The sequence below is a fragment of the Falco cherrug genome, chromosome 1 (assembly GCF_023634085.1).
Source record: "Falco cherrug isolate bFalChe1 chromosome 1, bFalChe1.pri, whole genome shotgun sequence".
NCBI classification, from domain to species: Eukaryota; Metazoa; Chordata; class Aves; order Falconiformes; family Falconidae; genus Falco; species Falco cherrug.
In genome coordinates, this window is record NC_073697.1 from 59,525,985 (window position 1) to 59,549,919 (window position 23,935).

At 39.4% G+C, this 23,935-nt stretch overlaps 1 protein-coding gene across 6 annotated transcripts in view; it reads right to left on the reverse strand.

Moving 5' to 3' along the window:
• Positions 1–3,605: 3,605 nt before the first annotated feature.
• CLOCK (clock circadian regulator) overlaps positions 3,606–23,935 on the reverse strand; it is a 68,032-nt gene continuing 47,702 nt past the window's right edge. For 5 of the 6 annotated variants that reach the window (XM_055709934.1, XM_055709880.1, XM_005433606.4 and 2 more), the window contains 12 exons: positions 21,123–21,205; positions 20,794–20,900; positions 20,012–20,159; positions 19,720–19,795; positions 18,645–18,786; positions 18,160–18,260; positions 17,142–17,231; positions 14,978–15,136; positions 13,228–13,434; positions 11,767–11,975; positions 11,206–11,470; positions 3,606–9,136 (listed from right to left, as the gene is read on the reverse strand). In XM_055709934.1, the coding sequence (XP_055565909.1) occupies positions 8,948–9,136; positions 11,206–11,470; positions 11,767–11,975; positions 13,228–13,434; positions 14,978–15,136; positions 17,142–17,231; positions 18,160–18,260; positions 18,645–18,786; positions 19,720–19,795; positions 20,012–20,159; positions 20,794–20,900; positions 21,123–21,205 (1,776 nt within the window). In that variant the 3' untranslated portion in view covers positions 3,606–8,947. The remainder of the gene's footprint in view (positions 9,137–11,205; positions 11,471–11,766; positions 11,976–13,227; positions 13,435–14,977; positions 15,137–17,141; positions 17,232–18,159; positions 18,261–18,644; positions 18,787–19,719; positions 19,796–20,011; positions 20,160–20,793; positions 20,901–21,122; positions 21,206–23,935) is intronic. The other variant, XM_055710098.1, reaches the window with a different exon arrangement.

The following is a 23,935-nucleotide window of genomic DNA, read 5'->3' on the forward strand; positions in this document are numbered from 1 at the left end:
AGTAAGGGGCTGTGTGGGTGCATGCATACACACAGGTCTATGTATTTAAACCCCCCAAAAAGCCTTACCCTTTCGGGTGAGTTTGCATCAAAAACTTCCAGATTTTTTTAACGCCTTCCCTTTGCACATACTTTCCAAGCAGCAGGTCTTAATTGAAGAGGCAGGTATGTTGGTGAGATGAAGCAAGCCTGCTTACTAGAGCTAAAACATTTTGGGAGAATGTGCGAGCTGGGTCCTTGGCCCCTGGGCTAAAACAGCCTGTGCAGGAGATGTTGAAGGCAGAACGTGAGAAGGTGTGGGCTGATGCTGCAGTGACTTGTGGTGCCCTCCGAATTCTGAGGGTGGGGAGCTGAAAGCCAGTGTTTGGACACTTGGGATGTTGATGGATGTCAGCAATAATTCATTCCTGCCCCTCCTTTCCCCACCCTGTGCCTGAAGTGCAAGAAAAGCTCTGTCTCTCTACGTGCCCCGATACCGAGAGACCTAGTGGGAACCATGGGGCGTGTCATACCTGATCGAATGAGCTGTGCAGTTCAGTGGGCTCGTCTGCTGCACCTTCATCGAACGTCTTTAAGATCCTCAGTGAGCTGAAACGTGTTTAACAGGGGAGCTGGGCATACGGGAACAGATCGCTTTGTCTTTTCAGCAGCCAGCTGTAGCACCGGCTTCCTCTCCTCCGAGACGGTGTCCTGACAAGTTCTTCGCCAACTTGCAGGAGCACTGAGCCTGTGTGCTAAAGCGCCAGCGCTGCGCAGCATCTGCGTGTGATCAGGTCGGGGGAGATGTGATCTTTATAGAGATGTTCAAGCAGTGAAATTGTGGCCGAGCTCTTGGGGAGGGCGGGCTGGTGCTTTTGGCTGCATCAGCTTGTTCATGTGGAAAAAAATACAACTGTACCTGTAGTTCAGGCCTGCAGTGGCAGTGTTTGAGCTGCTCGGGCTGGGAATTGCAAAACACCAAGGTTCAGAATGACAGAGCAGGCTTGATGCTGAACTGATGGGGCAGTACGTGCCATGTGGCATTGTAAATGCTTCTGAGGTGTTATGTACAGCAGGTTCCTACATGGCGGTGCTTCTGGGGAAAGAGCTGGTTAGTGTATTAGCCAGCCAAGTCCGGGGTTTTGGGGAAGAAAATATAGAAAAAGTTTAATAGTGCTTGTATCCTTTTAAATGAAGGCGAGTTTGGGGGTTGCCTTGAATTTTAGAATACAAAAGGAACACCTGAGGTAACTAGCTGCAGTTTTAATTGCCACAGTCCTATGAAATTTCTTGTTCTTCTGTAGCTGGAGAATGCGAGTTACAGCGAGCGAGTGTTTAAGCGCTGCAGGGAAGGCTGTGCACACCGTTGCAATTGCGACATGGAAAACAGGCAGCTGTCCACTGCGGCTTTCCCATCCGTCCTGCAGCTCTCCCTGCTGGGGCCAGATGCAGCCAACCTCAGTCACTGCCAAGGGAACCTTGAAAACAGCATCTAAAGCAGGAAATGGCATTTCTGACTGCCTGCGCACACAGCGGGAGTTTAAAAGCGCACACTGCCTGCCACTGCTCATTTCCAGGCACCAGAAACAAAGTGAGAGGATGCGAGTGTTTTGGTTTTTTTTTTATATATATCCCAGTAGAACTGACCATCAGCTGAGATGTTTGAAGTGAGAAAGGCTTGTCCTTGTTATTTTCGAAGGTGCGTATTCCCAGCCCTTGGGTAAAGCCCGTCTCATTACACCGTATGTGGCAAAGGGCAGTAAGGGCAGATTACAGTAAGCTGCTAATCTTCCACCCCGGCAGGACAAAGTTTTTCAAAGGAAACCTACTGAACCAAGGTACAAGTCCAGGTCCAGCTGAGCCCACTCTTCCCAGGGGAGCGCAGCCAGGTATGTGTAAGCTGGGCTGGTGCTTGGGCTTGCTGTTCTGCGTCTGGAAATGTGGAAGAGGGGCTGCAAGAGGCAGCCCGCTGCTGTACAGCATCCCTGCGCCTCCGGCTCGGGGCAGGCTGCGCAGCCGCTGGAGCGCTGCCACCGCTTTCACGTGAGCAGTTTTACAACACATTTCTAGAAAGGGGTTGCTGGTTGAGCCTCCCTATGTGTTAGTCCCAGATACTGTCTATTAAAGTATTTCTGATCCTGAATTAAGAGGATCTGGCAGTTTCAATGTAATATAACCTGAGTTATCCTTATTTCCAGAGATGTGAAATAATGATGTAGTGGCAGTTGTACCAACGGATTTTTTTTTCCCCCTAAGATGACCTTGAACAGCCCCTGAAGTCAGCTCCCTTGGCAAGTTACAGCTACGAGCCTTTGCTAACACAGGTACAGGTTACATGTAACATTCTTCCATCTCTATGTGGCATGCACTTGACAGGTGTGTGTTTCTTCCAGGTGATTTAAATTCATTTCCCAAGTGAAAATACGTTGCCAAAGGGTCTGACAGCGAGAGACTATGTGCTGCAAAGAATGCGAGGAAGACTGGAAATTTTTGTTCCTACTTCATGTTACCCTTGAACAGCTGAAATCTTCTGGAATTTATATCACTAATGCCTGAGACTTGGAAGTGCACCTAACCTTTGGATCGCTAATCTTTACAAGCGATTTACAGTTGCATTCTCTGTAAGCATGATTTTTGTTTTTCACTTTGCACGACAGCAAAATGCCATTGAACAGCATGGCAGGTGAGGCAGCAGTTATAATCACAGCTCTTCTTCTTGATAAGTTTATGGAAAAATGTATTGATATTTCCAAAGTTCAATTTTAAGAAGACTGATAATCTTGCTTGATACATGCTATTGGTCTTATTATGGGTGGGCGTTGACAGTTTTTCACTACAACTGCAGCACTTCTATAGCTGATCTTGTTTTGACTCCTGGGGCGCAGGCTTACAGCATATAGGAGCGATATAAAACTTGCCCGTGTAATTCCCAAAGGCAAAAGATCAGCACCTGCGCATATAGGCATCTAGTGTGGAATTACAGAAAGAACTGCAGACCGTAAAAATAGCTAAGCGTAGTTATCATTTTATCCAGGCATTCAGCTTCAAGTATGGGATTTCCTTCCCTCCCTCCCTTGAACATTTACTTCTAAGTCATTAATGTTTACGCTTTGGTTAGTGCAAAAGGGAGAAAGGGTTAGACCACCCTGATAGGTTACCTGTTACCACACAGCTCTTCAAAGCCAGGGCTGCGTGCTCTACAGGAGTTGTGCTCAACTAAATGCAAGTCTCTGCTTCCTTTTTCAGTGGCAGAGCTGACATTTCAGAACATCTCTACTCCTTTATAAATGGTGTTCTTTGACAGCTCACCCGCAGAAGAAATACCTGGGGAGGGGAGGCGAAAGAATTAGAGGAGGGTATTTTGCCCATGCCAGAAACGGAGAGAAGGGCGAGGCTTGATAAGCCCTCCCGTCCGTGCACACCCCATCACTGCAGTGCTGCTCCGTTGTTTGGCAAGAACAGGGACTGCACACGTGAAGGTAAAAAAGTAGTTTTAAGTTGTGCCCATTCAAACAAGTGCTGCGTGAGTAAATTCCAAGGCAGTCATGTAAATACACAAATCAGAGATCTCTAGCCCTTAGAGTGGGGCATCGATTTATAGCGATACAGAGAGAAGACAAAAAAAAATACATTATGCGTTTTTACTGAAATCTTACAAGTCATTTGTTTGGGTAGGGGAGAGAAGATAAAATCAACATCGAGCAACTTCTCACAAGTCGGTTCTGTGGGTGGGGGAGAGAGAGTGCCTTCGTTACAGTCCTGGGAAGGGTAAGAGCGCTTCACTGTGAAACTTGGGATGAAACTGACATCAAGCAACTCAGAAAAAAACCTTCTAGAACCTTAGAAGCTACAAAAAGCAAAATTTTAAATGAGTTACATTTATTCAGTTAAAAAATTGACAGTTAGTAATGGTCACATGAACACCAGGGAACTGTATCTACATTTCCTGACGTCAATATGAGCGGCACTAGGGTTTTTCTGTTTTCTTTTATGTATACAAATCTAACGCCAGTTAAAAAAAATACAAAACAAAATTGAAACCCAAGACACTGTGAAATCAACACTGCTTAAAAACTCAAAATTCAATCTGATATATTTGAAAATAAATAATTTTTACCATTCTCATTAAAAAAAGACAACTCGCCAACTGCTTTCAAAGCAGTAACATCTTTAAGACCATTCCTGAAAGTGTTTCAAAAATAATTACCCTTTGATTGTCTATTAATGCAGCATCTCTCAGTCTTAGCTGGGGTCTCTATATTAGGCCATACAGTATTTTGTTCAGACACAGTGTTTTGTGGTTTTTCCCCCCTCCCTCCTGTTTATTTAGGTTCAATTTCTTTGAATATAGCATATCACACTGGACAAAATTCATGCAGATGACATAGCAGCATGAAGCATAGCAGAGCTTAAAATCACCTGTTGAAGAAAAAAAAAAAAGAAGACAAGGAATGTAGTGTTAAAAATCATGATAGTGAAAAAGCAACTATCCAGTCTCGTGAACAACCAAGACAATCTCACATGTTCTCTCACAGTTGTCTCATCTACTATAATTTGTTTAAATACGTCTTTTTTAATCCAAATTCACTTCATTCTCTTCAACTTTTTCCACCAGGGATAAGTAAAAAAATAAAAGGTTAATTATTAAAACTAGTCTCTTTTTCCCTTTTAATCAAAATAACCATTTTCCAGCCCTCTGACTGTACATCTAATTTTAGTAACGATTTCAAATAGAGAAACTTACGAATCTGACATGTTTGACATCTCCTGATGCCACATCTAAAACACTCATATTAACAATACCTGGGTTAAATCTCTGAAAATATAAATGGTTCTTCAATCGATTTCAACAGTTGAAAAAGGCCACATCTTTAAACCTTCAGAACGTTTTCACACAGATGATAATCCTAAGGAACACTTAGAATTACTGAGCAGGCAACTGAGCCTCCAGATGATTCTCTCTCATAGGCAACTGTGCAACCTAAAAAGTCTCCTTCCAAGGAAGCTATCATCATTAATCCCTTCCCCTGGCCATATAAAACACAAAGCCAACTGGTTTTAGAAGCCTTTTTAATCTTGCACTTCGAGCCTCAAAGGATCACCATATTAAAGAAACATTTTCCAGAAATGTCTCTCTTGACAGTTTTATGCATCATGTTATCCCTTGACGCCCTCCCACTTTTTAACAGTTTCACTGACTAAAGAAATAATCTGTTTTTCAAATAGTCTTTTCAGTAAAGTGCTTGTTATTACTCAAAAAAAAAAAAAAAAAAAAAAAAAAGAGAAAGTGCTATTTGAATCTTAAAGAGGATTTCTCTTCCTGTGAAAAACTGCCTGATATAGCTTTATTTTATTCATTTTTACATAAAGCTGAAATGAAACCTACCTCTTGTAAGGATACTGGGTTACTAATTTTGGTGTTTGGCAGTAGGCAAGATGCCCACAGAAGGTGGTGACACACTGGAACCGTAGCGCAGAAGGTAAACCTTCTAGATGAAATGGAAGGCATATGGAGAGCTCCTACTAGAATCCTTTCATATTTATATACAAATATAATATATATTAAATACAATATAAAAATAGCTATATTCTTTTTCTCTGAAGTTATCCTAGAAGCTTTTCTTCAAACCCTCACCCATCGCAGGCAAACCATGTCTGTTTCCCAAACTCCATGCAACTATGCCGTCTCTTTCACTGTATTGCCCATCACCAGCCCATTTCTTCATAATGCAGTCCTCTCCTTAACAGACTCCTTCCCTTCTGTCAGAGCCATTCCGTAACGTTTACCCTCCAGAACCTGCAGCATCACAGCATCCATTACCGTGCTATGTATTAGGATGTTGCAAGTAGGTCTATGACTGTAGTAAATGAGTCGGGCAGAAGCAAAAGGCTGATTAAGAAAGAGGCGATAGCCTGGTCCTCTTCCCACTAAAAATCAAAGACAGTTCAGCAACTGATTCAGCAACAGGGGAAGCTGCAGACCCTTTAAATATACGCTTTTTAGTCACTAGCTGTGAAACAAAGCATCTGCATACTTGCACAGAATCTGGACCGAGACTCGCTTTTGTAAAAAGTCTGCCTGATTCGCAGCAGGAACTTTTCAAATGTGTGCTATATTTTTCCAGTTTTTTTTAAATTTTTCCATCTTTATACTTTTTCTACTAGCTGGTAGTTCTGTAATCGAATGACCTCCCTCTGAGGTTAGTTACAAAAAGCTTCTTGATCAAAGCATACATCTCTATAGTTCTCTTTCAGTAGCCATTGCTATTGTCATCATCTAATTTCTCTCTCACCTGGGTTAGCCTTTTTTACCGACAGACCTATAGCAGCGCACCAGAGCATTTGGGAAGGGGGAAAGGGGAAGAGAAGTTTAAACGAAGCTTTATAAAAAAAGCTGCCTCATGAACCGTCTGGCTGGTATCTCTATTTTTTTGTAATTCTCAGTAGAATAGTTTAATAAACCTATTTTACCACTATTCAATAGTTCTAACAACACTATTAAAGCTCTCCCAGTTTTCTTTTTTAGTGCTATATTATTATTGTAATAGGTTAAAAAAATTGTTTTAACCTATTTTCCATTAAGCAAAAGTACTGATAGCACAGACCTCCAGTCAACGCAGCTTAATTCAGAAACAGGTGGAATGGCATGGTAGGGACAGTGGAGCAAGGCAGGATTTCTCTAGATAGAACTTTACAGAAACAGGTTTCTGACAATTATTCTAGCCCAGAGAATGCCAGAAATCCCTTTAAAGAAAGGGAAGCGTTCCTTGCTATGTTTGGTATTGGCATCTGTTCCTTGCTCCAGGTTGCAAGAGGCTTCTTGGAGCAGAAAGCGATCCGATTCTCTTTGGTACTATGTTTTGCACGCTCTCCTTCCTTGTTCACCACTGTGCTTTCTGGCGCCAAACTCGCTTTGTAACTGGGGAATAACAAAGATCTAACGGCGGGACATGTGCCGAGGCAAAGGCCAGCCTCAAAACAGAACCGTGTCAAACGCTTGGCTAAACTGGTGTTACCTTCCTGCAGGTTTGGTTCATCCAGTAATACAATCAAACTGTTTCATAGTACAAAACAGTCCATCACCATTTGGTTACATTCATTCAACTCTTCCTCAGAATTCAAGATTAATCCAGCTTTCTCTCCCTAGTACTAATTTTAACTGCTTTTACTGTTTTAAATTATCAGATCTATCAGCATTTATTAATTTTCCTGTGAAGTTCTGGTTTCCACAAACTAGTACCATAAAAACCTACTGAACATTTACTTGAAATAGCACATCGTATCTGTTGGAACTTTTTATTTTCTTTATAAAGTGAAGTTGCCTTCTGAAGTCTTAGTTCAGTGATATCGCTTAAATCAATAGCCTGGTAGTGTTAAATGCAATCATGATCTCCCCCAAAACACGCTTTAAATGCTACAAAAATTATTAGAAAACCCCCACAAAAAACAGCAACAACAAAAAAATCAGCTTACTATTCCTCCTCCTGCAAAAAGAGTTCTTTACTTTTAGATTTTTTTTATCTTTTAGGAGTATTACCTTCAAGGTCTGAGATTTCAGAGTCTCCTCTGTTTTTGGCTAGTGTTTGAGGGGGAGTACCAGTCAAAAATGTTCATGGTTATCAACTCAGACCATTATTAAAATCAACACAGTACAGAAATATCTATGAAGTAGATAGATACACAAGTTTGGCTGACAATGTACTAAGACTTCAAAAATTGAAAATGGTTACAGATTCAAGACATTGTAATTCAAGATGTTCAACATTATCACCTGAATTAAAATCAAGGCACTATGGGTTCTGTTGTTGTTGTTAAAATGACCCTGAATTAGTTCTGACTAATTTTTGAAGGAGAATAAAAAGATTCCAACATATTTTAACAAGTTACAATTCTCACCACAGAGAAAGTGGTTAAAAAGTGCCCAAAAGGTTATTAAATGTAAATATTTTTGTGCAAATTACTCCTATAACTGAAACATTCTTGAAAATTACTGTCATTTTTTTTTAAACCTTTTACATAAATATTTCCAACTATGAACTATATCAAAAGATAGCTTTGGGGAATAAAATTCCAAACCATCCACAAGAAAGCAGTGCAAATTCCTATTTTTTTTCAAATAAAACAATGAATTAATTATGAAATGATGGATGATATTAATGAATCTGAATGTCCTGAACCCTGATGCATGATCACCAGTTCAAACAGCTTCATCAATAATTTAACCTCAAGAAGTCAACTAACCAACACACTATACCTCATCGAACAAACCCTGACATCACAGACAAAGCACAAACAAGAGACTTGTGCCCACATTAAGGGTGAAAATAATGATGCATCATGTTGTAAACAATAGGGTAGAACAGAGGAAAACATTAGTCTGAGTATGGCGTGAGAATTTAGGGCAACATATTCAAACCTACAAATAACAGATTACATTTTCATGCATCATATAAAATATTATGCTCTTTCTCCTTTTATGCAGACATATACACAATATTTTACATCATCTGTACAACAGAGAACTGGATTTCACACAACATTTTCAAAATATTTACTGTCCCATAATCATCTGAAAAAAAATTAGATGGTTTTTGGACTATATTGTGGCATTTTTTTCTGCTAATTCAAACAATTGCTCCATGTCCATTTTAATACTTTAAAAATGTACAGGACTGATAAAAATACCAATATTTTCAGCATCTCTCTCATTTCAGTCACATTTTGAGATTTCACCTGGACAAATTAACACATGGCAGCAAATCCTTTAGAACACAGAAACCGGGGCAACTATCAAAGTTGGCCATGTCCCCATCATCATCTTGTGGCTTAACAGATTCCAGAAGTTAGAAGTAGATCTCAGCCTTGTGTGCTGGAAAGCCTTTGTACTGCTACTTCTGTAGCCTCAGTGCAACTGTTTGTGGAGCAGCCCCTTCCTGGTAGTTCTCTTCAAAAAGAGGCAGACCCCCCCGCTATTGTGGCTGACCTTTGGAAGGATCAGTCATCTTGTCAGTTCTGTGCCGCGGAAGCTGCTGCTGCTGCTGCTGCTGCTGAGACTGATGCTGCTGGTGGTGGGACTGAGTGAAAGTGCTTTGTTGTAGTGGGAAAGCAGCAGAGAGGATAAGCTGCGCTGACTGATTTCCATGAAGTAACCTGGATGTCTAAAACATGGTAACAGAACAAGTTCATTTTTCCTGCTGTGCTGAGAAACACAGGCCTAGCTGCTTTTTAACTTTTCATAAGGGTTCAACCAAAATAAACTTCTGATTTGGTCATTTAAGCGGAGCAAACAATGCAAAGATTAGTTCATACTAATAAAGTTAATTAGAGCATCTGACCAATTATTAAAGCAGCTGTAACTGGGCTTCATAATTTCCCGTGACAATGGGTAGGAACATATGGCAATTTGTCTCCATATCAAACCGTAAGAGCATAACAGGGCTTAAGGAATCTATTTGAACAAGTGCAGGTGGCTGTCATCGCAGTCAAATGAAAAAACAGTGCATGACTTGGCACAGATCCCATTTATCCTCCACAGCCCAAATGAACAGTCAAAGAAACCACTGCATTTGCAGACCCGAACATCCCCTTTGAAGATTTATTACTATTGGAAATAGTAATTATTTTTAACTTCTTACAACCAAAAGATGATCGTTACTAAAGGAAAGCAACAAAAGGATGGGTACAAATGCACTTGAACGTCTCAATCCTTAAACGTGTTCTGCAGCAGAAAGTAAGTTACATCGACGGCTGCACCTGCCGAATCGGACTGTCAGAAGCACCAGTGAGCAGAGGAAGGAAAAGCACTTTTCTCCCTTTTTAAAAAGCACTGGCTGCACTTCAAATTCTAGCACTTTAACAGTTTGTGTTAAAAATACTAAACTTTTGCCTAGACCAAAACAGACCTTTGGAGATCTTCATTTTTCACAAATCTGCTTTGTGAGAATGAAGTCAAAACTGTAACAACTTTGAAATATAGAAACAGAGACATGGACATAACCAGCCTGCTAAGCATTTATCTGACTTGTCAAGAGAGTACATTCAAATCTGTGCTCTGGTTTGAGTCAACTTGCAGCTGAAAAGCCTTTGCCTGACATACGACCAAAACTGTTATTTTCCCATGAAAGACTTTCTTCAACAAGTAAATATTTTGTCAATGACCTAGTGAAAGAAAATTTTACGCAGCCCTAAATAGAACTATGACCATTCCTTGTGCACAGAAATGTAGGTTAAGCTTCCGATTACTTACTGTATTTGTATATGTTCCACCTATGCACAGGATCCCAAACAGTGCAAATGGGACACTACACATAGTAAGAAATACTTGCAAAATAAGGATTTTTTAATTATGTATACTCTTAAAAAATAAATACATTGACATGCCCAGAGCAAAGAATGTTAAGATTGTGCACAAAGTACATCGTGATTGTTACATGGACTTTATCTTTCTTTGGATAAGGCAACATCAGAGACCAAATTAAGGTTTTTTTTATCCATGTCTTCTTGGAGGCACTTTCTCTCTAGTGTTCCAGCTACCACTCCCTCACCAACATCACCTGCTGGGTGAGCTACGTGGCAGCGATTAAATGGAATCAACAAATGGCAAGCTATTTCCCCATCAATTCTTTCTACCTTCTGGTTCTCCTTTCTTTTCTTGTTGAGATTTTCTATTTCTAAACTCCTTGGGTTTTGCCTTCCTTCTCTTTTGATCCAATCTCTCTTCTTTCTCCACTAAAACAAGGTTCTTCTCCACTCTCTCTGTTTACAAGGTTACTTGCTGCTTGGCCTCCCCTGTAGCCGAGACAGATGTTCATGCCTCATGTTACAGGGACAAGTCTTGCTCTGGGCTGCATTCTGCTTTCCAGACCAACCAATTCTGTTTGAGATCATCTCTCATACCTTCTTGCACTAATATGTGAATGCAAAGAAAACACAAGCTGTTTCAAAGGGAAACATCTGTTTCTTCATCCCATGCTCAATCAAGAGCAGCAATTCAAAGGGAAGAAGACAAAGGGTAGGACAAAGCACAGAGTAAAACTGCAGGAAAGACTACTGCTCCTTTAAATTGAAAGATTTTAGAGAATGGCTACAGAATAAACTTACATGCATCAGGCTTGTTTGTAGGTTACCATTTCAAGTGCTCTGTTTTCAGATAAAGCACCCGTAGGATAAGCTAGCAACGCTGGCAGTGTCAGGGCTCTAGAAAAATTTATAGAGAATGCTGCATTACCTGTAGAAACTGTTGGGGGTGCTGGGTCAGCTGTGGCTGAGCTGGTTGCTGAACTGTGGTGAGCTGCTGCTGATGGTCTTGCTGACTTTGCTGCTGCTGTTGCTGTTGTGTTATTGACAAAGTCTGTGGCTGCTGCTGTTGGGCAGCAAAAGTGGGATAAGCTGTCACCACCTGTCCCATAAACATAGTACTTGGTACCATTACTGCTCCACATGCTACTGGGGCCGTAACAAGTTTTGTTACAAGTTGCTGACCTTGAGAAAATCTGTTAATAGAAAAAGACATTTGGAGTCCCTTCAGGAAAAAAATAAATCTAGCATCACGTGCTCTTGAGAAATGCAGCTTTTTCAGGTTCATACTTTGCTATAACAACGTGAGTTTTGATAAGCTTGCAAACATTATTTTGGGCAAAGTTTAGTTTAACAGTTCCATCCATATATAGTTAAAACGATAAATCACATAATTATTTAACGCTGTGTTAGTTCCTTTTGTGTATGATGTAGCTGTGTAAGCACATCATCACAGCAAGTCATCTGCTGAATACTGGTCTTGAAGATTTACCTGATTTGTCTATCCTGTGTAAAAGTGGTTACTGCTGCAGCATTCTGGTTGTTGTTCTGTGGTACACTAGAAGGAACCTGGACCACATTTCCTGTTGTGGGCTGAGAAATCACCATAGTGTTATACAAAGGCGCCGAGACTGCGTTCTGTGACTGACTGGCAAGAGAAGACTGTTGATTATGGCCACCAAGTACATTTTGTTGATTATGCTGAAAAGAAAAAATACTTTTCTCAGACAGTAATTCGTAAATAGCCAGGTATTACAGCTGTCCTCCTCACTGTCATTGCCCATACTTCACAACTGTCAATGGTTTTCCATTACAAATTAATACTTAAAGTACACATGTATTCCTACTGACTGAGGATTTGGAGGTGGGACGGGCCCTTGGACATCTGAAAATCTCTTAGATTAAGCTCTTCCCCTGTTCAGGTTATTTTTTTCCCCGAATTTTTGAGCTACTTGCATACTGTTTGCCCAAGATGCTATTTCCCACTCCTTTAGCATCTCTGTGCCAGATGTAAGACTAAAATGTGCACACCATGTCAATCCATTTCTTACTTGAAATTCTGCAACTAGCTTACTGCTGAGATGGTAACACTGTCCACCACTAGTCTGTCTCGTCACAATCTCAAAAAGTAACTACGGAATTTGGATAAAGGTACAGAGAAGGGTGACCCCAGAGATGGGAGGTATTAAAAAGCCTCCATACACAAAATGGTCAAACCCATTAGAAGTGTTCAGCTTGCAGAACAGGCTTCTATGGAGATACATGTGACAGAGGACTTTGAAATCACGTATGACTGACAAGATGAAAAGCGAATAGCTGCACACTGTGTTTCCCAATATATGAGCTGGGTGGCAAGTTTAAAAAGCGAACGTAATCACATTTTGCAGAAAGTAAAGTTGTAGAACTCAGTACCAGACACTGTGGTTTTCAAGTTTACGTGGACTTGCAAGAAACTGAATAAACTCAAAAGAAGAAAAAGGCTATTACATCACAGATGTCATTCCCCTACGGCATCTGACCGAAATTGCTGAGGAGTAGAAAAGCCAACTGCAGAAGCACCAATATACGCTTGTCCTGTTCCTAGGGTTTTCTAGTTATTTGCTGTCTGGACACTGGATTTCAAGCTCACCTAGTACAAATCTCATGTTACATGTTCTGTCAACAGAAAATTCAGACATTCAAAAAAAGGCAGGCTATAAGTTTTCTTAATACCGGTCTTTCAAAAAAGCTACTTGTTAATTATTCACATGTCTAAGTTTTAAAATAAAAACAAGATCTGAAATTACATTATCAAGAACTTAAATGCATTTCAAATGGGAACATGAAGAAATTAACATGACTCAAAGGATATTGTTAAAAAAAAAATTTGGGAGAGGGACGTCAGGAAAGCTATTGTATTTCAGCTATGGTTTTGAGCATATATTCTATCCAGCAAAGTCAATAAGAACTTTACCTGTGTTGCAGTACTCTGCAAAGGCGGCTGTTGTATCATGTGTGGAGTACTTATATGGCCTGTGTTCATCCCACTTTGAGTCTGATTACTCTGAACAACTTGACCTTGCATGTTTATTGGTGTAAGCTGCTGAACATTTGAAGAACTTCCAGAAGCAAGCTGCACAGAACTGAAGTTGAGTCCTGAAGCCGACTGCTGCAAGAACATCTTAAAAAAACCCCATAAATCTGCAAGTTAGCTTTTAAGAAAAATCTGTTAATTGTTCAAGATGTTTCAGAGAAAGTAAGCTTAATTATTTTAAATCAATGCAAGATGAAGTTTCATCTTAGTTATTACAAGTGTTTGAAAAGCATTACATCCACCAAGAGCAAAAGGCCCAACTCCCACGCAGGGTCAGTATTCAGAGACTCTACTGTAACTGATAAAAATCAGAATCCTGATTTCTAGAGCCCTAAACGTTCAGGCTTAATATTTGTTCTTAAAAGAAAAAGTACTATTTAGAGACTAACTTGTAATAAAGTCTATGACTGTCAGAAGACAAAACATACTTGAGATCACATTTCTATTTGTAGGTTCCCCAACAGTGAAACAAATTCAAATGAAGAAAATCTCAGAACGAACAGATCCAGGCATGGCACCAAGAATGTGATCTTCCTTGGCAATCAAGAAATCATGACGATTATACTGAGCTTTCCAAAATGGTTGTAATAAATTGAATTCAGCACAAAATATTTGAGTCTTTACAGAAAGTTAGGCCCAGGACTAGAACAAGACAGGGTAATAATTTCAAATGTGCAGCACTTAGATATCTTCCCTAGTTTCCACAGTCCTGAATAAGGTCCCTCCACAGTGCACAGGGAAGAAAGCTGTGAATCTCTCCTTTTGAGGCATCTATAAGGCAGACTACTGCTGGCAGGCTTACGCTAGACATGATAAAACACTGAAAATGGCACATGCCAGAAACTCCTACACTTCAACGAGATTTAAGCAACATACTCAATACTTCCAGGAAATATTTTTTTCTACTCTTCATTCACAATCCACAGTGAAAATATTTTGATTATTTCCTTAAGGTGTATTTTAGTTTTAGGTGGGGTTTGGTTGGTTGGTTTTGGTTTTTTAACTGGCAAAACCCAATAGGGTCATTCTTTTCCAAAGACAGCTGCTGAGAAGGGAATGACGAAATTAGAAAAAACTATACTGGTTAAAATACAGAAGTCAAGTAGTCATCTGCTAGACTGAGTAATGCATCCTCTGGACTTCTCGTCTTTCTGGCTCAGTAACTACTTCAGTATACCACGCAAAGTAGAACCACTTCACCAGGAGGGTGTGTAGGAGGACCACAGCCTGATAGTTAGGACAGTTTAAGAAACAACAGGTATGAATCTGACACCCACAAGCTAAGAGGAAACAAATGCTTATCTTGCACATTTTGGATTAATATCCTAATGGCCGCACAACTTTGCAGGAACTAACAAGCGCTGCATCCTTTTACATTTAGGTTTGGGTATAAGCTAGGCTTGAGCTGCTCAACATCGAAAAGATACACTGGGGCACTTCCAGATACATTCAGAAGCAAAATGGCAGGCACCTCAGGAACAGCAGCAGATGCAATGGATTTTAGGCACATTAGGTCCAGCTGGAGCTGACAGGGGTAGGGAGGATCACCTTGTGGAATTAAGTGCCCAAGTCTCATTTTAGATGCCTAAATCCTCTACAGATCAAACCTGTGAGAGCTACACTAACTCACCTGGAGTCCTTGACCGTGGACAATTTGAAGCTGCTCTTGAATCTTACGCAACTCCTCCTGCTGCCGATGAATATTGGCCTCTATCATCCGTGTTCTTTGCTCTAGCTGGTCCTTTAAGTGCTGCATAGCTCCTAATTGAGCTGAAAACTGAAACACAGGCTGTAGTGCAATGAATAATTAAAAGCTGAGCAGAAATAATGGTACTTTATTTACAAGCAATAAATACACTCCTCCATAGCAGCAAAGAAATCAAGCACTGCTTTTTAAACTGCTAATAACCATATTCTGAGGACAAATTCATTAGTGTGAAAATCTCACAGAACTCACATTTAATTGATGTCACAGTTAATTGATACATCAGAACTGGGGAACTAAAAAAAAGAAAAATCCCATAGCAAAAGAAATTCACTAGTGTTCAAATCACTAAGACTGTAAAAAAGCCTTAGTAATTTAAGTGGTCCTGTGGATGTTAAAGGTCTCTCAGGTTAAAAATTCAAATTGTACCAGTTTACCAAAAAAACTAACCCAAAGCTAAAACATATGCAAATAACTTGGGAATATTCTCAGTCACTAACTATTGGGGGCTGTGCTCACAGATAAACTGTTTGCCACTTCTATTCTTCCCCAGACATCTGCTATGGGTCACAAGTCAATATAACCTTTTGATACTTATTATCCCGTATATAGGACATAGATATTTGGTTGGGCCTGATACCACTTTTCTTATTTGACAGAAGTGTTTCATAGACCAAACTGCCTTTTGTTACAGGCATATGTGTAGGAAGTTACAGCATAGCTGATGGACTTTCAAATTCATGTCCTAAAATATCTTCTCTTAAATTGTGTTTATGTTTCTAACGGCCAAAGCTTACAACTATATCCACACAAAACATGGGAAAATAAAAAAATAAAGGAAAAGTGTCAAATTGGGGAATTTTCTCATTTCAAGAGAATGTTAAAGGTGCCACTGGCACCAAAGAATTCAATTTCTGAAAGAGAAATTAATCTTACATTCAGAACACAGAATAAAATCATTTTGGTTGGAAAAAGACCTTTAAGATCATCAAGTCCAACTGTTAATCCAGGACTGCCGAGTCCGTCACTACACCATGTCCCTAAGCATCACATCTACACACCTTTCAAACACCCCCAGGGATGGTGACTCAACTACTTCCCTGGGCAGCCTGTTCTGATGCTTGACAATCCTTTCAAAGAAGTTTTTCCTAATATCCAATCTAAACCTCCCCTGGTGCAACTTGAGGCCATTTGCTCTTGTCCTATCACTTGCTACTTGGGAGAAGAGACCAACAACCACCTCAGTACAACCCAGTTGTACAACCCACTTAGTACAACCAGGTAGTTGTAGAGAGCCATAATGTCTCCCCTCAGGCCTCCTCCTCTCCAGGCTGAACACCGCCAGTTCCCTCAGCTGCTCCTCATAGGACTTGTGCTCCAGACCCTTCACCAGCTCCGTTCCCCTTCTCTGGACACGCTCCAGCACCTCAGTGTCTGTCTTGTCATAAGGGCCCCAAAACCGAACACAGTGTTCGAGGTGCGGCCTCACCAGTGCTGCTGAGCACAGGGGGACGATCACTGCCCTTGTCCTGCTGGCCACACCATTTCTGGTACAAGCCAGGATGCTCTTGGCCTTCTTGGCCACCTGGGCACACGGCTGGCTCATGTTCAGCTGGCTGTCAGCCAGCACCCTCAAGTCCTTTCCTCCCAGGCAGTTTCCAGCCGCTCTTCCCCATGCCTGTAGTGCTGCACGGGGTTGGTGTGACCGAAGAGCAGGACCTGGCACTGAACCTTGTTGAACCTCATCCACTGGCCTTGGCCCATCGGTCCAGCCTGTCCTGATCCCTCTGCAGAGCCTTCCTGCCCTCCAGCAGATCAACACTGGGTGCACTTGATCCCCTCATCCAGATCATTGATACAGTTATTAAACAGAGCTGGCCCCAGTACTGAGCCCTGGGGAACACCACCTGTGACCAGCCTCCAGCTGGATTTAACTCTATTCACCATCAGTCTCGGGGCTCAGCCAGCCAGCACATTTTTTACCTGGAAAAGGACACCTGTCCAAGTCATTAGCAGCCAGTTTCTCTGAAACAATGCTGTTCTCCATAAGCACAAGACTTAATAAACAATAAACCAACTTAAACCATACCTGGGACATGCCCGACTGGAGCTGTAAAGTTGCAGGCTGAGACATCGCTGGCTGTGCTACTGGTTGTCCAAGAGACTGGGAGCTTAAAGACTAGGATTTAAAAAATTGTTCCATAACTGGAAGAGAATGAACTTCATACTTGACATGAAATATTTCTTTACATTAAGTGTCAATTCTGAAACAGCATCATCTGAACATATGATAAAACCAAGTAAATGTTTCCTGAAATATCTAACCTCAAATATTAGAGAATTAAGAACATAAGAGTAATTGATTATATACATTATATATATATATATATATGTAATTTTTCCACTGCTAAAACTGTATGAAAACAATAGGTATAAAACAGGAAAATCAGAAATTACAGCTAGTTTAGAAGTATTATTTATAGTAAAGGAAAAGCTTTTTTAACAAGTTTGGAAGTTGACACCTTTGATTTATTCTTAAACTAATAATTTTTAAAAATACGTATTGTAATAACATACTATTTCTGAAATGAATGTATTAGTTCGCTTGGAACATGGGCACCAAGTACATGAAACATGACATTTTCTCCTGTAACTAAGATTTCAGAAACTATATGAAAGTATTCACTAATATTCTTAGAGCCCTGAGTTTATATGAATTCTCTATAGGGACACAGACAGCATCATGTTGGCAACTGTATAGATATATAGATGTATGTAATAGCTTATATACATATCTATCTATCTATCTTCAAAATGCAGAATCACAGAAAGAAGTTCTGTGTGAGTGGTAAGATTCATACAAAATCTTGCAAACTTTAACGTCAAAAAAACCTTCTATGCTTAATTATTGTATTTCCATAAAATGTAGTATAATGAAGCTGCATATTGATGATACAGTTCTGATAGTCATGTATTCCAAGTGAAACTGTTAAGAGTCTAAATTATGTGTTTTCAGAAGAAATGGAACAAAGACTATATGGATTTAATAATACCTTTTAAAGGTGAATTACACTCATTAAATACAAAATTTTTCTCTGACGAGTTACCTGGCTACTCAGAGATGATCTTCTTTGCGCAGTCTTTTCATGACCCGGTAAGCTTTGCCTTGGAGGAGTGCTAGTGTCCACCGTCATTTTAGTTGGTGTTGCTGACAATGTTCAGAGTTACAACAGAAAGATACATATTAATAGTAATCTCAATTCTGCAATGCAATAATCAAACCACAGGAAACTTTGCATTAACAAAAAAAAGCTTAAGGCTTGGACTCTTTTTTTACCCTGACTATCCAACAATAATGGAATCTGATCGACTGAAATGGAGTGTTCTAGGGTCTGCTATTGAACTTTTAGAAGTCACTACACAACCTCTGAAAATCTGAGAGGTCAGCAGATCTCTGAACCATCAAAAAGGACATTTTCATTTGCACACTCTTCATAAAATGATGAATAACTGCTAGTTATGCATTTGATTGAAGTAAGCAGAGAAAGCCTTCACTAGGAAGGCAATTATATTTTCAACAGTTGGTGCTTACATGAATGATCTGATACTGCAGTATGTGAAGATTTTCTTGAACTCCTGGAGGAAGCAGAAGGTGTGGGGCTGGTATCAAATCTTTCCAGTGCTTCTTTGAGACTCACTGTGTTTATGTGATTGTCAGACCCAGAGTCCTGACTCTGAAGAGACACATACATACAAACAATAATTATTATCTGATTCAGCACACGAAGTACATTTCTGTTAGCAAACATCTAAGAACATGCTGTGTCTAATCAACCCACTTACACAGGTGACTGTGCAGAAGTAGCGGCCTGTTTGATACCTGTAAGCTTAGTTTCCATTTGTGGCTTTTATCGTTAGAAAAGAAACCAAACCAAAGCCATGTAAGCTTAGAAACCAAAATGCACGGAGACACACACCATAAACTGACTACTGAGCTGTCCTCCTTCTCGAGCAACTCAGTTCAGTCTGAACACCAGTGTAATAAGTCAACTGCTTATTCTTTTGAAAAAGGACGAGTTAATTCCACTAGAAGGAGCACTGACAGATGAAACTTGCTGAACTGCCAAGGGAGAACATTTCTGAACTGCCAGGGGAAAATGTGACAAAGCATCTGCATAAACTGGCTTATCTATGACTCACTGGGCTTCCAAGGACATTAAGTCAAAACGAATTTTGTATACTTCTAAGAAGTGGGACAGTCAGACAATGCAACAGCTCCTGCTTTCCTCTTGTGAATTCCTTTAAGCCATCTTTGTGAGTTGACCTTGGTATTTCAGATTATAGGTGCTTCCAGTAAGGAAGAACATTTATTAATCAATCAAACTCTGCAGGAATCAGATCTTAATAAGGACTGCTGGGTGCTGCCATGCTGTAACTACATGCACATGAAGCCCTGAAAAGAGGAGAGTGAGTGTTCAGGGCAGAACATAGTTAAACAAACACCCTTCCTAGACTTCTTTGATCATTTTGAACAGTCATATTATTTAGAGATCAAAATAATTACTTTATCTATAACAGGACAAAACACTTCTTGCGGCTATGTATTTGCTTACATATTATTTTTAGTATGAGAGAATAAGTAAAATAAAATTATATCAGCCACTCACTTTATCTGCTGTAATCTCTGGAAGAGACTCCTCAATACCAAGTTCTCGTCGTCTTTCTGCTCTAACTTCCGCATAACTAGAAGACAAACCAAAAATTTACTATTATCTTGAATGATTTAAAAAACATACCTCAAAAACCAAACTCCTCAGAGCTACCTTGCTTACAAAGTATCTCAGGAAGTGTTCCAATGATTCTTTAAACTGCTATGATTCCTCTACCTCCAAAAAGACTAACAATAGAGCTCCCATGACATTAGAATCTCTTAATACAGATTTTTTTAAAATAACTTACCTTACAACAGTGTGCGTACAGACAATAAACTCTGGCCTGGAGTTCCACTGGTGATACGTGATATAGTAATGTGTTTGCAGCCAAATCCATTGTTGTCCCTTTGTAAGGAATCTGTAGTAACATGACTTCCCTTTCCCATATTGCATTACTATAGAAGTAAAGAATAAAGTTTACTGTCTTTCCAGGCTGTAAATATTGCAATTGCATAATAAACATTATTTCCCAGCTTCATATGGTCCCAAACCATGTCTAAATCCAGTATTATGACAATGATAAAGAACAGATTTTAAACTGTAGCTTTCTATAAAAAAAAAATTACACTGCATTTTTCAGAGAACTGCAGAATTCAAACTTCCGTTTTTGTGGGGTTTTTTAACATATTCTGAAAAATTTACGTGCAAAAAACTTAAATACAGCTTTATAAAGAAAAACATAGCTAAACAGAAAGCTTATTCTATTAAATGTTCAAACAACTTTTGCATGTATTAAACAAGCCTTTTAAATGCTAATGGAAGAACTGAAGAAGTATTTGTGATAGTGCTGTGCACTCAATTTACCACCATGAAAACTCCAAATAATAAGATAAAGTTAAATGTTTTTGTAGTTCTGTTATCAAAAGAAAAAAGATGAAGATCAGCAGTGCAATAATGTCAAACAGGAGTAAAGATGCTTCACTCAAATATATCACAAAATTTCTCTATGACAGTTGTACAATTTAACAAACTTTACACGAAACATCTATAAAACAAACTTGTTTGTTTTAGCAACTTAGTCGTACTCACAATGTTCGTGACATTTTGCCAGATTATCTAGATCATCCACGTGATAATAATCATAGCCTGATGTTCCCAAAACTTCAAATGGAAGATAACCTATTATTGGAGGTGCCCTAATTAATACAAAAATTAATGTCATTTTATTTTCACACAAAAAAGCCAAACAAAAGTATTTCATTATTTAAGTTTTCTTGATTACAGCATGTGCTCTGAAAAAAATTAAAAATTAACCCAACACAAGCTATGAGTAGTTAATGCTGATTAGCGAACTCTAAATACTATAGCCACCACTGTGATTCAGCTACTATTACTGCTATACATAGAAGGAATTGCACCTGTGATCCAAGAATAGGAACTTCCATTCTAAGCTATGTCTAGATGTGAACTCTTCATTGGGTTCTTCAACAGTGCACATTTCCTAAAAAGAAGAAAAAAAAACACACAAAAACCAACACTCTCTCAAAACTGCTCTATTCTAATTCATAAACTCTTTTGAAATTCAGACTTGCCTAAAGTTAGTAGGTAAGTCTACAATAGTTATTATTTTTAGACAGCTTCATTGGTTTTGCTTGTTTAGATGCATAGTATGAGGTAGAATCTAATCTCAGCTGTGCGAGGTTGACATTAAGTTGATTTAAATGGAACAACCCTGGTGTGAGATGAAACTCAAACTCAGTTATCTACAACCACAGCAGTACAAGCAGAAATCCATAGTTCCTGCACTTAAGCTTTTAACTTCTAACAAGCAAAAGATGACATGAAACACTCCCACCAGACACTCCGATTACAATTTATGCTTATAATGTGTAAAACCCAACATTAGCAAGATGGTCATGTTATTTTGAGTTTAGGAATACGATTCTACCTTTTTGTAAATACAGAGTAATCTGAATCACTTTGGCTTGAAGGCACAGACATACTACAAAGAACACCCTATTCTTATGTTTAGAACTCGTGAAAAGTACAAGAATGATTGCATCTCCACTATTACAACAAATCCTCAAGATATTCTGTACATCGTTTTAAATGTATTCTGCTCAGACACGTGCAATCAGTGCATGTCAGTCAATTTCTATCATCCCCTTCCAGACAGGTAAAGATGCCCCAAGTACTGTGCCTGATGCTGAGACAGTAACAGAGCCAAGTACCCCAAGGCAATCAGTTCTTTTGCAAACTCCTCTAGTACTGCCTTACAAAAAGAAAGATGGATGATAGAATGCATGCATGCATGCATACACCCGTCAAAGAATTATAATAAAATTACAGATCAGTAAATCCTTTTTTGAACACCTGCACACTGTGTCATACTTGTAGGAACTTGCAACGGTATTCCCATTGCCAGGAACACAGTAGAATCTATTGATGATCAGATACCACAACAGTTTCCTGCAGACCACACTATGGAAGCTGCTGCTGCAGTGACATAATATTCATGACAGATGTGGACAGACAAGCACCCTGCTGCCCTGCAAACATCTGTAACTAAAATAGTCCTACAGAAAAAATACAGTAGACTAACTGTTGTTCCTACAAAGAGACCACCTTCCTTTACATTCTTCCACATTACAACACAGAGAGTTTAAGTGCATATTTTGCAGTTCTTTAAATAGATATTTCTAAGTTTTCTTTCTATGAAAAAAAAAATTGAACATACCTAGGCAATATTTTTTCCTCACCTTCATCATGTAAAATCTAAAGGCAGTGACTAGAAAGTGAGTTATATGATGAAGGTAATGAACAAAATCATCCTGCGCACAAATTTATGATTCTTGGTGTGACTTCCAGTTAGTAAGACTTAACCTTCAAAACTGAAACTACCCCTAAACCCTAAAGTTCATCTACTTTCCTAAGATTCAGAACAAAAGTAAAAATAACGTAGTGCAGGGAGTAAAATCACAGTAAAAACATCATTGTTAAAGAGGAGCTGGCAGCCAGTTAGCATCCAATTACTCAATGTATTTGTATTAATGATTTGCAGATATTCCACTGTAAAATACTCCTGGGCAGAAGCTATCTTGTTCAACAAGGCATCTAGAAAAGAAAGGACTTTAATTTATAACAAAAACTATTCTGGTAGAATCCTTTTGGCTGGATTAAGCCTACCTGCTTGACAGGATTCAACCATCTATCAGCTAAAATGCAAGACAAATTTTTAAAGAATGTGTAGAGCCAAATCCCTTCACTGAGGAAACAAAATCTGTGGCGTATTTTGTCACAAAAGTGGTGGGGTCATATGCAGAAAACAAAAATGTGAACTTTCTGAGATTATTCTCAATAATACTATGGCCTTCTGCAAAAGCACTGTATATCCTTGAGAAATTACATTCTAGGTTAAAAAAAATCCAGAACCATATACCATCTGAAATAAAGACAAAAAGTGGCAGATGAGCAGGCAGGTTCTACCTTAAATAAGGCAATCCAGTACTAAAATGCGCATCTCATTACTGGCTGCACCACACATCTGGTAGTAAAGTTACTGAGATGGTGAAGCTCCTGAAGTTACACTTATTTGCTGTAGTCTATTCAATGCTAACAGAAGGTATCCAAAGAGTATAAGCAAGTAATTTTCAGATTAAAAGTCTTCACTCTCATGTTGGTCTTCTTCACAAGAAGATTCCCCAGATGAACAGCACTAACTGAAACCCTTGAGAGGATCTTAACACCTCTGTAACATGAAAGCTTCCTTAGGCAGTAGGGGCTCAGAAGTTCAGGTAGAGGAATGAAACTTTGGCCATATAATCTGTAATGCTTTTACCCTCAGGAGACTGACAGACCTGAAAAGATCATAAACAGATGTTCCTCAACTTCCAAATGTCCCGTTCCAGAAGTAGGAAAACCAGTTTTACTATAGCATATTCCTGTCAGACTAAAAGACAAAAATATTTGCAAATAATGCCCGGTTGGTCTTTATTCCCCCAAGCATTTCATGCAGCAAAAAGTACACATGTAACATCTCTACAAACTGTAGGTATAACAGGAAGAACATTATTTAGACCCACATGGGAAGAAAAGTGTCAGATGAAAGATTTCCATGGCTTGAGGAAAAAATAGACAACAAACTTTCTCTGGCATGCAGTTTGGAGAGATCCAGTTCCTATTCAGCCTGCCAGAATTGAAGAAGTTTGATTTCTCCACAGGCTCCCTACTA